This window comes from Elephas maximus, chromosome 22 (assembly GCF_024166365.1).
Source record: "Elephas maximus indicus isolate mEleMax1 chromosome 22, mEleMax1 primary haplotype, whole genome shotgun sequence".
NCBI classification, from domain to species: domain Eukaryota; kingdom Metazoa; phylum Chordata; class Mammalia; order Proboscidea; family Elephantidae; genus Elephas; species Elephas maximus.
Window position 1 is genome coordinate 39,134,456 of NC_064840.1, and position 18,459 is coordinate 39,152,914.

Here is an 18,459-nt window from a genome sequence, read left to right on the forward strand (position 1 = left end):
CATCATACATGAAGAAAGCAGGAAGTCATTAAAAAGACAGGAAAAAAAGAAAAGACCAAAATGGATGTCAGAAGAGACTCTAAACCTTGCTCTTGAATGTAGAGTAGCTATAACAAATGGAAGAAATGATGAAGTAAAAGAGCTGAACAGATTACAAAGGGCAGCTCCATAGGACAAAGTAAAGTATTATAATGAAAATGCAAAGACCTGGAGTTAGAAAACCCAAATGGTAGAACATGCTCAGCATTTCTCAAGCTGAAAGAAATGAAGAAAAAATTCAACCCTTGAGTTGCAATATTGAAGGATTCTACAGGGAAGATATTAAACGATGCTGGAAGCATCAAAAGAAGATAGAGGGAATACACAGAGTCACTTTACCAAAAAGAATTGGTCGACTTTCACCCGTTTCAGGAGGTAGCATATGATCAAGAACCGATGGTACTGAAGGAAAAAGTCCAAGCTGCACTGAAGGCATTGGTGAAAAACAAGGCTCCAGGAATTGGCAGAATACCAGTTGAGATGTTTCAATGAATGGATGTAGGACTGGAGGTGCTTACTCACCTATGCCAAGAAAACTGGAGGACAGCTGCTTGGCCAACCAATTTGAAGAGATCCATATTTGTGCCCATTCCAAAGAGAGGTGACCCAATAGAATGTGGAAATTATTGAACAATATCACCAGTATCATTAATATCATACACATAAAATTATACTGAAAATCATTCAGTACATTGACAGGGGACTGCCAGAAAATCAAGCCGAATTCAAGAGGATATGGAACAAGGGAGATCACTGCTGATGTCTGATGGATCATGGCTGAAAGCAGACAATACCAGAAAGATGTTTACCTGTGTTTAATTGACTGTGCAAAGGCATTTGACTGTGTGGATCATAACAAATTATGGATAAAATTGCAAAGAATGGGAATCCCAAAACACTTAATGATGGTCATGCGGAACCTGTACGTAGACCAAGAAGCAGTCATTTGAATGGAACAGGGGATACTGCATGGGTTAATGTCAGGAAAGGTGTGCATTAGGGTTGTACCCTCTCACCATACTTTGTATGCTGAGCAAATAACCCTAGAAGCTGGACTATATGAAGAAGAATGGGGCATCAGGATTGGAGGAAGACTCATTAACAACCTTCAATATGCAGATGACACAACCTTGCTTGCTGAAAGTGAAGAGGTCTTGAAGCACTTACTGATGAAGATCAAAGACCACAGCCTTCAGTATAGATTACATCTCAACGTAAAAACAAAAATCCTCAAACTGGACCAATCAACATCTATCAAGCAACATCATGATAAATGGAGAAAAGGTTGAGGTTGTTAAGGTTTCATTTTACTTGGATCCACAATCAACATCCATGGAAGCAGCAGTCAAGAAATCAAAAGATGCATTGCATTGGGCAAATCTGCTGCAAAAGACCTCTTTGAAGTGTTAAAAAGCAAAGATGTGACTTTGAGGACTAATGTGGTCCTGACCAAGCCATGGTATTTTCATTTGCCTCATACGCATGTGAAAGTTGGATGATGATTATGAAGGCCAAAGAAGAATTGATGCCTTTGAATTATGGTGTTGGTCGAGAATATTGACTATACCATGGACTGCCAGAAGAACAAACACATCTGTCTTGGAAGAAGTACAGCCAGAATGCTCCTTGGAAGCAAGGATGGCAAGACTTTATCTCACATCCTTCGGACATGTTATCAGGAGGGAGAAGAACATCATTCTTGGTAAAGTAGTGGGTCAGCAAAAAAGATGACACGGTAGCTGCAACAATGGTCTCAAGTGTAACAATACTTGTGAGGATGGCACTGGACTGGGTAGTGTTTCTTTTGCCCACAGGGTCACTGTGAGATGGAACTGAGTCTGTGGCACCTAACAACAACAATTGTTAGCTGTCCGAGGAGGATGGGGAGTCAGCACTTTCCAGGAAGTTAGCGGGTATGTTTGGGGAACTACCCAAGCAGGTATTCAGGAAATTGGCCTTGACAGAAGGGCACCATGGACCCTAGCTGAGGGGGCCTAGGGAATGGATAAAATTGCAAAGAATGGGAATCCCAGAACACTTAATGGTGCTCTTGCGGAACCTGTACATAGACCAAGAAGGAGTCGTTTGAATGGAACGGGAGATACTGCATGGTTTAAGGTCAGGAAAGGTGTGTGTGAGGCTCTTCCTCAGAAACTTAGTGTGTTCTGCCAATTGGGCGGGAGCTGTACAGGCAGCCTTGCCACCATGCTCAGTTTATGAAGGGGCTAGAGCAAGAAATGAAGAAAGGAAGGCCTGGGGAAGGCCCAGGGTGCTTGGGGTCCTCAGCATGGAGAGGATCCCTGGAAACAAACGGTTTGCAGGAGGGATCCTTAGCTTCTTTATGTCTTTCTTTCTATATCTGGTATCTTCTGGAGAACTACATCTTCACCACGGAATAACTCGTGCTATAGGATCAGGCTCCCAACAGCAGCTTCTAGATCCCCTAACTCTTCTTTCTGTAGACTATGGCTGAGTTGGGAGGAAAAGCCACAGCCATGTTCCTTTCCTCACCTCTTGGTGAGGTGCCTAAGGGGTCTCTGCCGAGGCCAAAGTGTTAAGCAGTTGAGAAACCAAATGGTTCACAGGTTGGTGCTCATTTATAACAATAGATAGTTGCTGTTTAGTTGATGCCAACTCATGGCGAACTTACATATAACAGAATGAACCATTGCCTGGTCCTGTGTCATCGTCGTGATTGCCAGCATGTTCTACTCCATCATTGTGGCTATTATGCCAATCTGTCTGACCGAGGGTCTCCCTTGCTGACCTGCTACTTCACCTAACATGATGTCCTCCTCCAGTGACTGATCCCTCCTGACGACATGTCCAAAGCAAGCAAGTCAGAGAGTGTTCTGTTGTGATCCATAGGTTTTTCTTTCTTTTGCTTGTCTTTGTTTTTTTTATGTATGTGAGGTCATACAATATTTGTCCTTTTGTGATTGACTTAATTTCACTCAGCGTAATTTGTCTTCAAGCTCCATCCATATTGTAGCATGTATCAGACTTTTCTTCTCTTACTGGCTGAGTAGTATTCCATTGTATGCATGTAACACGTTATGTTTATCCATTCATCTGTTGATGGCCATTTAGGTTATTTCCACTTTTTGGCTATTGTGAATAGTGCTGCAATGAAATTGGTGTATAAGTCTCTGTTTGAGTCTCTGCTTTCAAGTCTTTTGGGTATCTACCTAGGAGTAGAATTGCTGGGTCTTACGGTAATTCTATTTTTAGTTATCGGAGGAACCGCCACACTGTTTTCCACAACAGCTTTACCGTTTCGCATTCCCACCAGCAATGAATAAGAGTTCCAATTTCCCCACATCCTCCCCAACATTTGTTATTTTCTATTTTTCTTTATTTTTTATCATAACCCTCCTCCAATATCCATTGCCGTTGAGTCGGTTCCAACTCATAGTGACCCTATAGGGCAGAGTAGAATTGCCCTGTATAGTTTCCAAGGAGCAGCTGGTTGATTCAAACTGCCAACCTTTTGATTAGCAGCTGAGCTCTTAGCCACTGTGCCACTAGTCATCCTGATGGAGTGGAATGGTTTCTCATTGTGGTTTTGATTTACATCTCTGATGGCTAATGATGCTGATCATCTTTTCATGTGTTTCATGGCCATTTGAATGTCTTCTTTGCTGAAATGTCTATTCAGACCCGTTGCCCATTTTATGATTGGGTTATTTGTCTATATGTTCTCAGTTATTAGATTATTATCAGGTACATGGTATCCATAGGTTTTCACTGGCTAATTTCTGGAAATAGATAGCCAGGCTTTTCTTTCTAGTTTTGTCTTAGCCTGGAAGCTCTGCTGAAACTTGTTCACCATGGATGACCCTGCTTGCATATGAAATACCAGTGGTATAACTGCCAACCTTACAGTAACACACAAGCCTCCACAGTATGACAAACTGACAGATGGAAATAATAGCTATCATTTTTTGAGCACTATGTGCAAGACAGTGTTCTAAGCTCTTTACATATACTGCCTCATTATTAGCCATGGGAATACAAGCAAGTTGCGATATCTCTGAGTCTGTTCATTTATTAAATAGGATATCTATAGAGATGTTATAAAGCGGCCCTTCTCAAACTTCAATGTGCGTATGAATCACCTGGGACTCTTGTTTAAATGAAGATTCTGACTCAGTAGATCTGTAAGAGGGCCCAAGGTTTTGCCTTTCTAACAAACTCCCATTTTATACTGAGGCTGCTGGTCCAGGAGCCACCCTTTCAGTAGCAAGAACTTAGAACACAGTTGGTGCTTGGTGGTGGTTGTTGCTAGCTTCCATTTAGTTAGCACCTGACTTGTGGCGACTCCACACACAATGGAACTAAACTTGCAGTCCTATGCCATCTCTGTGATTGGTTGGGGTTTTCATTGGCTGATTTTCCGAAGTAGATCACCAGGCCTTCCTTCCTAGTCCATCTTAGTTTGGAAGCTGTGCTGAAACCTGTTCAGCATCATAGTAACACACAAGCCTCCAATGACAGACAGGTGAAGGCAGATGGGTGGTGGTTGCATGGAAGGAGAGAATTCTACTGCTGAACTACTCAATATTTGTTGAATGAATGAGTAAATGAGATATTAGATACGAAACACTGATAAACTGTAACCAAAACCAAATCCATTGCCGTCGAGTCAATTCCGACTCAGAGTGACCCTATAGGACAGAGTAGAATTGCCCCATAGGGTTTCCAAGGCTGTAATCTTTATGGAAGCAGGTTGCCACACTTTCTCCCTAGGAGCTGCTGGTGGGTTGGAATGGCTGACCTTTCAGTTAGCAGCCCAGTGCTTTAACCACTGCGTCACTAGGGCTCCTATAAATTGTTAAATACTGTACAAGTATATGTAATCATCATTCTAAGACAGTAAGGCTAAGTCATCTGCCTGGAAAAGGACAAATGGCTGGAAGAGTAACACTATAGTGGTTTAGAACACTGCTTCCTCATCAGTCTGCCTTTTCTCCTTCACATCCCACCATTTAGTTGGGAGACCTTAGGCAAGTAAATTAACCTTCCTCTACCTTAGTTTTTTCATCTGTAAAATGGAGTGAAATGCCTACGTCATTGGATTACTGTGAGGATTTATTGAGATGATTTGCATAAAGCTCTTAGCACTGGGCCTGGCATAGAGCAAAAGCTTAACATACTTTAATTGTTGTTATTTTGTCTAATAGATTTGAGAGCAGCCCCAGATCAAATCCCACAGGATCCCAGCCCTCAGCACCATAAGAGTCAGTGCCCAGCTCTCTAAGAACGGTGGAGTCAAATTCTTCCTCCTCCTTTGTCCCCTTGATTTCTCCAGTGGGGTTAAAATTACAATGTACATGAAAATACAGTTGCTTTAAGACACTGAGAAAGAAACTGAAGGAGAAAAACAGTAGGATCCAGTAAGGAATCAAATTGCCAGTGAAAGTTTTTGGGGATTCTGAGCCACATTTTGGGGGTTTCACATGTCTCTAGAGGCACCTGGGGAGCATGTGAAAGCTGAGAGGGAGACTCCTAGGTCTGTTCTTGTTACCCTCTCTTGTTGGTATGCTACTGTCTTTGTTACCTAGTGCTGCTATAACACAAATACCACAAGTGGGTGGCTTTAAAGAGCAGAAATTTATTTATTTTCTTACAATTCTGGCAGCTAAAAGTCCAAATCACAGTCTCAGCGTTATTAATTCCTTCCTTGTTGGTCGTCCTGGCATTCCTTGGCTCTTCAACTTGTATAAGATGCTTACATGGTGTCTGTCTTCTGCCCATGGGTGCATATCTCTGTATCTAATCTGTTCTTTTTATAACTCAGTGGTTAGATTTAGAACCCACCCTTCTGGATTATTGTTGAATTAACATAACAAAGAAAACCCCATTTTCAAACAGGATTACCTTCCCAAGTATATTCTGGAAGGACAAATTTAACCCTTCACAGTGACTGTGGACAGTAATCCCAATTCCCCAATCGCTCTAGGTCCTTGTTTCGCCATATATAAATTAGGAGAGATTGGAACCGAGGATTCTCCCCAACTTTTAGAAAGACATCAGAAGGCTTTTCATCTGTGTTCTGGGGCTTAGACCCAGTAGTTACAGGGCTTCCCTAGCTTTTAGGTTTCTACTTTTCAGGAGAGGCAGGGTGAGGAGTGTAAAAGCCGATTCTGGACCCAAATAGACACGATTCTGCACTTAATGACTTTTGTGATTTCCGAGTTACTTTAATTCATGGGCTGTGTTTTCTTCATTGTAAAATGTGGTTGTGAGGATATATAAAATTTTTCTGAGTGTATATAGAATTACTAGCAGTGTCTAACATGCACATGTGTTTGATAAGCAGTAGATATTTTTTGTGAACAGAATTTCTGGGCTGATATTATTGACTGCTTGAAAATCAGGCTATTAAATTCTGGAAGTAGAAGGGGAGTAGGAGAACACTGGCACCCCCACATGGTGAGTGCATTAACTGCAAGAACAGTGCCTTTATATTTGAATGTTAGCAAGGGTGGGAGCCCTGGTGGCACAATGGTTAAGAGCTCCAGTTGCTGTCCAAAAGGTTGGCAGTTTGAATTCACCGGCTGCTGCTTGGAAACCTTATGGGGCAGTTCCACTCTGTCTTGTAGGATCGCTATGAGTTGGAATCAACTCGACGGCAATGGGTTTGGTTTTTGGAGCAAGAGTAAGTACTCAGCAAAGTGTTTATCAAATGACTGGTAGTCCTGCTCTTCCTTTTGCCATCTCTGTGGCTTTAGGCTAGCTTCCTCAGTGGCAGAACAAGAAGGTTTGGCCCAGATGATCTCTGGGACCCCTCATGATCTGTAAATGAGTCACGAATGGTCTCCCAATCCAGGCTTCCTTTTTCCTAGTGGGGTTCAGTTTTCTTTCTGTTCCATTCAGTTCTCCCACGCCAGCTATTGGAAACCTTAGCAATACCTACTTACCTAAATCCTTAGCTGCTTCCCCTCTATAACCCCATTGTAGTCACATAGAGCCTAGACCTGTACCTTACTGTAAGGAAGGACTACCAGATTCTGTGAGGCTACCTAAGACTCCCCAGCTCCAACCTTGGATGATTGTAGGCAGCTAGATTTCTAGACTGCAGGACTTCCCTGGAGCCAAGCAGCTTCAGTGGCCTTGACAACTGCCCTGTGGCTTGTTCGACTGCTTGACTTCATAGCTAAAGAGGAAGGTGTGTTCGGGGTCCAACTTGTTCTACCAAATGCCAGGGCCAGGACACCCTAGATTAAGCTGACCTGGACAGTTTGACAAACATAGCCGTGCAGCCTTGGACTAAACCAGAGCCTTAGAGGAGGTGCTCTTAACCTGAGGCATATGGAGAAGCTTCTAGAATTCATAAAACCCATAAAATGGTGAGTGGCACGCAAAATCTCAGGCTATGTATGTCCTTCTGGGAAAGTGGCCACAACTTGTTACGTTTTCAGAGAGATCTGTGACCCCCAAACATTAAAATAAAATATAGCCCAATAAAGCAGAATCAATTTACTCTGAGCATTTTCGGCAGAACCCTGCAGCCAACTTAAGAGTTGTTTTAGTTCCATACCCTGCAGCTCCTCTCAAACCTCATTAACAGGCAGGTAGTGAGGGAAGACAGTAAGGTTATTTGAGCAAGGTAAGAAGATACACCAAATTTAAAGCATAGCGTGCTGTCCTTTTCGATGTAGCAGTCATGAAAGACCTGTGTATGCTCCCCATAAGGCTGCTTCACTGGAATTAGCTTTAAAGCCTATAGGCAACTCTTCACCAGCTCCTTATTAATGACAAATTTGTCTTCCCTGAAGGAGCATTTAGGATCAAGTCTAGTGACAAAGATTGGTCAAGTGATGTAATTCTGCTTGGGGTCTCAAACTTAGTGTGACTAAGAAGCAATAAGCCTAGTTTTCGTAGGCTATATAGGCACAGGTTCTGGATAATGTCTAAAGGGAGTTCCAGTATCTATTTTTGGAATGACTGCAACATTGGAATAAGTTCAGTTCCCATTGAGGGACAGTGCTCATTTGGATGTATAATTTCTGATACATTTTTAAACCTCATTACTTGGGTTGCAATAAAGGTACTGCTTTCCCGTGGAGAGCATCAATCTGGAGCTTACAGAAGAGCATTTTCAACTTCTTGGTGCCCTGAGGTTTCATATTTACCTAGAGGACTCTGTGAGACTGAGAGAGGGAGTTACTTTCCCTCCCACTTATGATTTCACAGACTGCCGGTCCAGAGTCCAGGACAGTAGATCTGATTCAGTGCAACTTTGAGGAATAATTTATGTCTTTTCTGACCATAACAGGGCAGAGTACCAAAAATGAAAGGTGGCATGTAGACCTTGTACAATATCACATATGGCAAGGATAATTTCAGCTGTCGCAGACTGCTCAGAGCTGAAAAACAAAAACAAAAACCTGTTGCCGTCGCGTCAGTTTCGATTTATACTGACCCTCTAGGACAGGGCAGAACTGCTCCATAGGGTTTCCAAGGAAAGGCTGGTGGATTCAAACTGCAAACCTTTCGGTTAGTGGCCGTAGCTCTTAACACTGCGCCACAGGGGCTCCGACATACTTAGAGCTCAAAGGGACTTTAAACATCCTCTGTTCCAAAACATTTTACAGATGAGGATGCTGAGGTGAAGAGCAATGTGGTGAACTGACCAGTCACACAGCTAGACCATGGCCAAACTCAGACTAGAAGATAGGCCTCAGAATTCCCAGGGTTTTGCTCTTTCAGATGCCCCTCCCCCATTTTTTTTGAGGCAGTGGGAACACTGGTGGATACTGAATACATTCCAGGAAGTGTGTATATGGCAGTGGTCCCCTTCTGGAGCTTTCAGAGCCCCAAAGTTTCATCCACTAGGAACCCGCAAGCTATCTTCAGATAGTCAAAAAGCCCCCAAAGAGCCATGCATCTAGTATCCATAACAAGACTGTAGGGCAAATGCTTTTGCCTTAGGCAAGAACTAATCTGCTTAGACCGTTAACTATATGGTGCTCGCTAGTGGAGGATACTGGTGGTTCAGTGGTAGAATCCTCCCCTTCCATGTGGAAGACCCAGGTTTGATTCCCTGCCATTGTATCCTATGCATAGCCACCACCCGTCTGTCAGTGGAGGCTTGTGTGCTGCTATGATGGTGAACAGGTGTCACCGGAGTTTCCAGACGTAAGACAGACTGCAGCAACACAACTTAGCTGTAAGTCTCTGGGTGGTACAAATGGTTAATGAGATGGGCTGTTAACCAAAAAGCTAGCAGTTTGAGTCTAGCCGGAGGGATCATGAGTCAGAATCTACTTGATGGCAACTGGTCAGTTTTTACTTGTTTGCTGAGTTTGTTGGGTTTTATTCTTTTTAAAATTGAGCTATAATTTACACACAGTCAAGTTTTTGATCTGTGATAAGTTATTTCATTATTATTAGTTAAAACTATTTCAAAACATGGGAGGGAACCTTGCCCAGGGGGAGGGTGGGGAGTAGGATGTAGGGAACCTTGGCTGTGATAAGGAAATCTTTAAGTAAATCTCCAAGGTAAGGTGTAGGTTAATACTGTTGAGGATGTAACAGACCCAGCAATAACTGGGCTGACTTCCTAAAAGTGTTTCCAACACAAAATAATACAGCAATGCCTAGGGAATTCTTTGACTAATACAGTAACTGCTTTAAATTTAGAATTACAAGTGTTAAATGGTGTTACCTATTGCTTCTGTTCAGCAGTGAATCCTAGTCTGAGGCCTATCTAAAAACAAACAAACAAACAAACAAACCTGTTGCTGCTGAGTCCTTTCCAACTAATAGCAACCCTATAGGACAGAGTAGAACTGCCCCAAAGGATTTTCCAAGGAGCAGCTGATGGATTTGAACAGCCGACCTTTTGGTTAGCAGCCACAGCTCTTAACCACTGTCTAGGACTCTGTTATTTCAGTCTTTTTATAACCACATCTGCCCTCCAAAACCAAAAACACCCAAACCTGTTGCCGTTGAGTCGATTCCAACTCATAGTGACCCTATAGGACAGGGTAGAACTGCCCCCTGGGGTTTCCAAGGAGCACCTGGTAGATTCAAACTGCCGACCTTTTTGTTAGCAGCCAAACTCTTAACCACTACACCACCAGGGTCTCAGATAATCAAGAAATCACAGAAATAATGAATATTTAACATTTTTATTTTCTTGCGTTCTATAGGAAAGGTGGAGTCCTGGTGGCACAGTGGTTAAGAGCTTGGCTGCTAACCAAAAGGTGGCCAGTTTGAATCCACCAGCCACTCACTGGAAACCTTATGGGGCAGTTCTACTCTGTTCTATAGGTTTGCTATGAGTCGGAATTGACTCGACGGCAACAGGTTTGTTTTGTTTTTTAAAGAGACAGAGGAGCGATAAATCTCAACTTTTTTTACATCTTTAATTACAAACCATTTCATCTGAGCAAATGCATATTAAAGAAAAGGCAGCACAAGAGACTTACAGTATGTTTGTTACTTAAGAGTAGTCTGTTAGTACTGTACTCCTTCTGAATTAACTCCTTGCAGTCAGATTTACTGAGTAGCAACCTGCCCAGGTGACTCCAAAAGTGATTAGGACTGCAGCCATACCATTTAAAAGCCTATTTGAAATTCAGTAGGGAGCACATGTTGTTTCTTAGGTGAGGCATGCTTGCCACAGATGTATGACAGAAGGCAATCACCAGACCAGAATGGAGCCAAGAGCGGGGAGGAGTGGAGTGTACATGTCTTAATTTATCATCCTTTACTTGGAAGCAGGGGCAGATTACCCAATAAGCAAGGTAAGCACGGGCTTACTTATGCTTACTTATTAATCTGTAGTAAAGAATTTCACATTTTTTCACCTCATCAAAAAGTCTGGTTCTAGGTATGGCTGGTGTGTCTCTACTCCAACCCCACAGCACCTTCCTACAGAATCAAAGCCTCTTTTCAAATTTACAATCCCTGATGGGGTGGATTACCCAGTAAGCAAGGTAAACACAGTCTTACTTGTGCTTACTTACTAATATGTGAATAATTTCATATGGTTTTCACCACATCCAAAAAGCATGTGAAACTGTTCACGCAGATCAGTGAGTAAGCACAAGTAAGGCTGTGCTTACCTTGCTTACTGGGTAATTCACCCCTGCTTAGGAGAGAAGTGTCCCTCTTTGTGCCCATGATCTCTCCATGGAGCACCTGTCACCACTTTTGCAGCCTAGACCCAAGAGTACTTGCTGCCTTGCAGGCGTTTTCTGATTCCTCTGTGTTCTTTTTAACTCAGCACATCTGTATGGTCACCACTCTCTGTAAAACTAAGCCCTAATAGGTTTCAGCCAGAGGAGTAAGCTAGGAAAGCCAACACCAGAAAAAAATTGGACTTTGAAAAATTAAGTCTGTTTCAATGTCATTCAATTTTTTTTTTTGTTCTCCATTGTTACAGTCTTTTTAAAAATTCTGCTGCCTCAGCTATTGGGGCTGGCGGGGGGGCCGGGGAGCGGAGGATGAGGAGCTTTAATCACATGGAAGCTAGAGCTTTAGAGGGCAGCACCACTCCCAAGGCCAAGGGTATAGAGGCCTCAGTAACTGAAACAAAAGTGTCATGGGGAAGATGGACCACAGAAAGATTCTTAGCTATTCCGCTTCCAAAGCTACACATTGAAGCTTTGAGAGGATGGCCCTTGGTTATGGGATGATGCATATTTGGGTTATTTTGGGATGGTGGCACACTTGTGTTTTAGCTTCAAGCAAGGCCCGTGTACAATTTGGAAGAGTAGTTTTTAATGCTATGAAATGATAAAACCACCACCCTACTCTATAAGCTTTTCCAGATGGCTGTGTTTTAAGCACTCAGTATCTAAATCAGAATATGAAGTTCTGGGGACTCTGGTGGATTCATCCAAATAAGTCCCACCTCCAATTCCATTTGGTACATGTTCAGTGAATATAAACTTATTTTTATCACTATCAACCAAAGCAAAACATAATTACAGCCAAATCTGCTACTTCTCACCCCCTTCCAAAGGCATCCAAGAATCAAATACTGAGGATGAATCCTCTCCAATTATTAAATGATTTGGCGTGGGCTTCAAAGAGTTTTGTCATAGCCAGATGGGTAACTATACCGTAGTGTGATTTCTTTACACAGACACAGGCATGCTGACCCCTTCACTTACCATATTAGGAGACCAGACATGTATTCTAACAGCACCCTTCTTGCTACCTCTACTCCCGCCATTCCCCCAGCCACTTCCCAACCATCTTGGAACACCTCTCTGTGAGTTGCATCTTTTATAATACCCTCATTAAACAAACAAAAAAAGCCAAACTACATTGCTGTTGAGTTGATCCTGACTCATAGCAACTCTACAGGACAGAGTAGAACTGCCCAGAGAGTTTCCAAGGAGCAACTGGTGGATTCAAACTGCTGACATTCTGGTTAGCAGCCAAGCTCTTACATACTGTGCCACCAGAGCTCCAATACCCTAATCAGTGGCTCAAATTACGGATAACATTGCAAAGAATGGGAATTCCAGAACACTTAATTGCGTTCATGTGGAATCTGTACATAAGCCAAGAGGCAGTTCAAACAGAACAAGGGAATACTGCGTGATTTAAAATCAGGAAAGGTGTGCATCAGGGCTGTATACTTTCACACTTAATCTGTATGCTGAGCAAATAACCCTAGAAGCTGGACTATATGAAGAAGAATGGGGCATCAGGATTGGAGGAAAACTCATTAACAACCTGCGATATGCAGATGACACAGCCTTGCTTGCTGAAAGTGAAGAGGACTTGAAGCACTTACTGATGAAGATCAAAGACTTCAGCCTTCAGTATGGATTACACCTCAACATAAAGAAAACAAAGATTCTCACAACTGGACCAATAAGTAACATTATAAAAAATGGAGAAAATACTGAAGTTGTCAAGGATTTCATTTTACTTGGATCCACAATCAACAGCCATGGGAAGCAGCAGTCAAGAAATCAAAAGACACATTGCATTGGGTAAATCTGCTGCAAAGGACCTCTTTAAAGTGTTGAAGAGCAAAGATGTCACCTTGAAAACTAAGGTACGCCTGACCCAAGCCATGGTATTTTTAATTTTCTCATATGCATATGAAAGCTGGACAATGAATAAGGAAGACCAAAGAAGGATTGATGCCTTTGAATTATGGTTTTGGCAAAGAGTACTGAATATACCATGGATTGCCAGAAGACCAAACCCATCTGTCTTGGAAGAAGTACAGCCAGAATACTCCTTAGAAGTGAGGATGGTGAGACTTTGTCTTATGTACTTTAGACATGTTACCAGGAAGGATCACTCCCTGGAAAAGGACATCATGCTCAGTAAAGTAGAGGAGCAGAGAAAAAGAGGACCCTCAATGAGATGGACTGACACAGTGGCTGCAGCAATGGGCCGAAACATTGCAATGTTTGTGAGGATGGCACAGGACCAGGCAGTGTTTTGTTCCGTTGTACATAGGATCACTATGAGTTGGAACAAACTCATAGGCAGCTAACAACAACCAATTAGTAGCAAATCAACCTCCTCTGCAGATAGATTTAATTTTGGAAAGCAACCAAGTCTGGTGAGGAAGGAGGCTGAATCAAGGAGGATTATACCATTTGGGTAGTGTACAAATTATGGCTATATAAAGAATGGATCAGTCTTCTCATATTGTATACAATTTTATTCTGAAAGCAGTTACTAAAGAGAAGTGGCAAAAATGTTTTAAACAGACTTCATCATCAGAAAACATGTACTTCCTAAGGAAAAGAAAAGTCCTGATAGGCTTTGTTTTTTGTTCTTTTTTAAAAATCTATTACTTTAAGAGTTATCAACTACTTACCCTTCTCAATGGTAGTTATATTTAATAGGTTGGCTGTTCCTTAGCAAATTTAAAAGCTTTTCTGGTGTTACCTCAAAACATGGTTGTTAACATTTTCTTACCTGCTCAAAAATTATAGGGGTGTTGTATAAAGTTAAATGACCCCAGTTGCCAAATGAGTTTGGCATAATCTAGTTGAGAGAGTCAGAAAACCACCATGACCAGTTCTGAATGAGGCCGACTTGCACTATCTGGATTCCATTGCACAGGTACTGAATCAGAGGGTGGCCTAAGAACTCCCCACCCTCAAACATGCCTTTTAAGTCGAAGCAGTTAAGCAATCCGATAGCCTAAAAAAGTTAAGACGAAATTAATAAAGGAGAGAATATTTTGGTTCCCTCTCCCATTGGTGTGAAGCATCATTTGCCCCTTCAGGGGCTTGTTTCGATCAAACCATAAAGGAAAAGCAGAAGGCAGAAAGAGCTCCTCAGGGTGACCCTCTAGCACACATCTTGGACCATTCACCCCAGACCTCTGACTCATGTTCCAACTCCTGGCAGCCTGGGGGGCAGATCTAAAAATATCCTCTCCCTTCATTTAGCGGTATCTGTTGGGTAACAAGAAGCTTTAGTTAACAATTGGTCCAACCCTCTCCTAGGAATCTAAAGCCCAGAAGTAGCCTGTCCAAGGCTGCCCATTAGTCAGTTGCAGGGCTGGGAGGAGTGTTTTTTTCACCAGTCAGCATCATACACAGACAAGAAGCCTTGGTCAACTGCCGAAAATAATTTTAAAAGCAGCTTGCGAGTGCATCAACAAAGGAGCTCAGATTTCGTTGCAAAGGGCAGCAGCAAACATCCCAGTAAAGAACTCTGTGGTAGGAGAAGAATGCAAACAGGAATACAGATAAATTTATTTGTTAAATACTGATTTTACAGCCATTTCACCGTAAGACCATGTTAACAGGTTTGTGGATTAGGGCAAGTATATTAGGGTGGCTTTCATGGAAGAAAACAACACAAATGATTGAAACAACATCTTGTCTTAAAGATATTCACTGCTACAGCCAGTAGGATTTTTGGGTGAGGGGCTGGGTGCCCTGGGGTAGGACATAGTAATGCCACAGTCAGCTACAACTTTGTTGATAACAAGGAAGAAGGAGTCTTCATGAGTCCCGGAGTCACTGGTGGAAACTGAGCAACATGGAGAGAAGTAGGCCAATTCCAGAACAGCTCGGAGCAGGACATTCCCTCAAGGTGCACCCTCAGTGTTTTTTCTTATGGCTCATCTTCTTTCTTTCCATAAGTTTTGTTTTGCTTTGTTTCTAGTTTATGTTGCAAAATCTCTGGCTCTTCACCTTCTGGACAAATGATTTTCACTGGGGAAAAGATGCAGATCCAGGTGTTCTGCACCCTTTTTCTGACCAAGAGGCACATCTTCAGAAAAAAATGGCAGCACCAGCAAGATCAGAGATCAGGAGATCTAGAGTCCACTGAAAATCCCGGGCCCCCAAAACTGTGCTGGCCCCAGCCAGGGGGACCACATACACCAGACATTCTCTCCAGAAAAGTCTCAAGTCTTACATGAGTGTTCATCAAACTTGCGTTAGCAGCAGAACATTTTTGTTCTTACTCAGAACCCCTCTGTGTGTGATGCGATAAATGAAGTCTTTTTTAGGGGTGGGTAGGTTTGAGTTGGTTGCTGTTAGGCTAACTACTGAGCTGTTTTGCTAAGGGAGAGACATGCACAAGCTGAAAACAGTGCTCAGTCAGTCAGAAAAATAGGAAGGGTTTTTATTAAAGAAGCCTTGGGAGTGAGAAGAAGGAGCAAAGGGATGAGGCTGTTAGCAGGGGAAAGGACTTTTGGGGAGGCAAAGTTGCGAAGTTGTGATTTTGATGAAGCTATTTTTTTTTTTTATACTGTGTGGTGGGTGAAAAACCCTCTCCTCCATTTCTCTAAGAAACATTCAGTAACATCTGCATTACACCCAATATTTTTTTAGTTGGATTTGGTACTGGGGCTGCAAGGATGTGCCAAGCCTCAAGGGGGCGGTTGGGCAAGGGAAGGGGCTGCCCAAAGGGGTCTGTTGCATCTAAGATACATGCAAAACAGATGCTCTAGTTCAGGCTGGAGCAGGCTTCCCAGGGCCCTGCCCCCTCAACCCTCCCTCAGATCCCAGTGCCAGGAGCACAATTTAAAAACCACTATCTTGGGCCACAAGGAGCCCTGGTAGCGCAGCGGTTAAGCACTTGGCTGCTAACCAGAAGGTCAGCAGTTTGAACCTACCAGCAGCTCCTCAGGAGAAAAGATCTGGCAATCTGCTTTCATAAAGATTTTTTTAAAAACCCATTGCCATTGAGTCAGTTCTGACTCATAGTGACCCTATAGGACAGAGTAGAACTGCCCCAGTGGTTAAAGAGCTCGGCTGCTAACCAAAAAAGGTCGGCAGTTCGAACCTACCAGCTGCTCCTTGAAAACCCTATGGGGCAGTTCTACTCTGTCCTACAGAATCACTGTGAGTCAGAATTGACTCGACAGCACACCACAACAATCTTAGGCCACAGTGGAAGAAAGGTAGGGGAGAACAACTTGTCTCTTTTGGGGACTGGCCAGAGAGGAGAATGAGAAAGGAAAGTCTCTAACTACACGGAAGAGACTTAGCGTGCTCTTGGTTAAGGTGTGGCTCTTTTGTATCAGAGTCCAGGCTCTTTCCAGTTCCCCTACCTTGAGAAGGTATCTGATAAAATTCAAAATCCCTTACCCCTAACCAAATCATAGACTTCAAGTTTCTTCCCAATTGTTCTTTTGGAGTCATTCTCAGACAGAGGAGGCTGGCCACAGAGAGCCCAGAGCCTTGATCTCGGCTGTCCTCCAAGTCCCAAGTCTGTGCAGGAATTTGAGGAGGGAAGGAGGTGTGATTAGGCAGTGATTATGTCCCCGTGACTATCAGCCAAGACCAGGCTGTTCCAAGAGTCCTGCTTGGAGCTGGCCTGCGGCGACTGGCTAACAGAAGCATAGCCTTGTGGGGAGAGCTTCAGAGCTGAGAGGACCGGGTGGATGGAGGGCCCGTGGCCAGACATCGCACTGACTGAGAACGTCTGAAAGCAAAAAGCAAGAGATGAAGTAAGTTACTCTTGAGGGCTCAGGGTATCACCGAAGAGGGGAGCCCCATTACACGTGGCTCTAACCCCTAGAAAGGGATAACCAGTCGCCTTAAGAGACCAAAGATCATTTCTCTCTGTTTTTCTCAACTCCCTGTAATCTTGGAGGCAAGGGTCTGGATGACTCATCAGCTATTTCTGATGCACAATGCACAAATAGCTATGATCCAGTAGGTATGAGCCACCAAGTGAATACTCTGGTTTCTCTGAAGGGTTTGATAGGTACGTGAAACATTTTGTACAATCTTATTACCATCAATTCTCCTCTTCGAAATGGAGAGGGCTTTCTCCTCACCCAGAGGGGGCTCCTGGCTCTCCTGATTCTGTGGGATCAGCTTCCTATTCATCCTGACAGCAAAAACCTCATTAGGACATTGGACCTCCCTCAAGTGAGTGAAGAAGAGATCAGAGAGTGGGTTGATAATGAGAGACCATGACAAAGATTGGGAATATCCTGATCCCAAATGAGAGGAACTACAGAGGGAAGGGGGTAGGGTAGCAGGGATGCCACCATATCATCTGCAAGAGATAATGAGGGTACTGCTGATCCATCCTCTGGACCTACATAGGAAAGTGGACCAACCTTCATCCCTCATTAAAATGGCATCCTGCCTCCTTTGCCATGAGACCAGAAGAACTGGATGGTGCCTGACTACCATTACTGAAAATTTTGATCAAACATGCTGTAGAAAAATCCTGACCAAAAGGGAGGAAACGCAGAACAGAATTTCAAATTCTCATGGAATCCAGACATTTTGGAGTCATGGAGGGGAGATGAACCTTTAAATAAGATAATCTTTAAAACTTAAACCAAAAATATCCCCTGCAGTCTTCTTAAAACCCAACAATAGTTTAGCTTAACTAGTAAAGGATGTCTGCCTTAAGCATTGTGCTCTTTTAAGATCTATCTATAGGGGATCAAATTGACAACACTAACTCAAAAGATTAGGTATGAAACTTAGGGGGCAGTGAGTTTATGTTAATGGGGGAAGAACAACTTGGAAAGAGAGGGTGAGACTGGTTACACAACTGGAAGAATGTAATGAATGTCACTGAATTGTACATATAGAAACTGTTGAATTGGTATATGTTTTGCTGAGTATATTCTCAACAGCAACAACAAAAGTAAAAAAATTATAAAAAAACAAAAACAATGGCATTCTACCTGTAACGTCTTCATCAATCCCCTGACTTACCCACCCATGCTGCCCTCTGCAGGTTTCCAAGCCTCTACCCTTGCCAGGAGGGTCCTCCTTCCCTACCTCATCCTGTTAAAACTCTAGGCCAAAATCAAACCACCTCTCACTTAGGAGAATAGACTTACCTAGAGATCCCTCTCCTCTTCCTCCTACAGCCAGTCTCCCCTAGCCCCAGCACTCACAGTATGATTCAGGCTGTAGTGTGCTCTCTTCCTACCCCTCATATTGTGTGTCACCCTGACATCCATGTCCTGTATCCCCAAAGGTCTTGGGT

General features: G+C 43.1%; 1 protein-coding gene across 4 annotated transcripts in view; it reads right to left on the reverse strand.

Annotated features, from left to right (window-relative positions):
• Nucleotides 1–18,459, reverse strand: part of GATA4 (GATA binding protein 4) — a 141,263-nt gene that overhangs the window by 57,409 nt on the left and 65,395 nt on the right. For 2 of the 4 annotated variants that reach the window (XM_049866425.1, XM_049866424.1), the window contains exon 6: nt 216–16,923. The exons of the other annotated variants lie outside the window; for them this stretch is intronic. In XM_049866425.1, coding sequence (XP_049722382.1) covers nt 16,744–16,923 — 180 coding nt within the window. In that variant the 3' untranslated portion in view covers nt 216–16,743. Of the gene's footprint in view, nt 1–215; nt 16,924–18,459 lie in introns of those variants that run through there. 4 annotated transcript variants of the gene reach the window in all.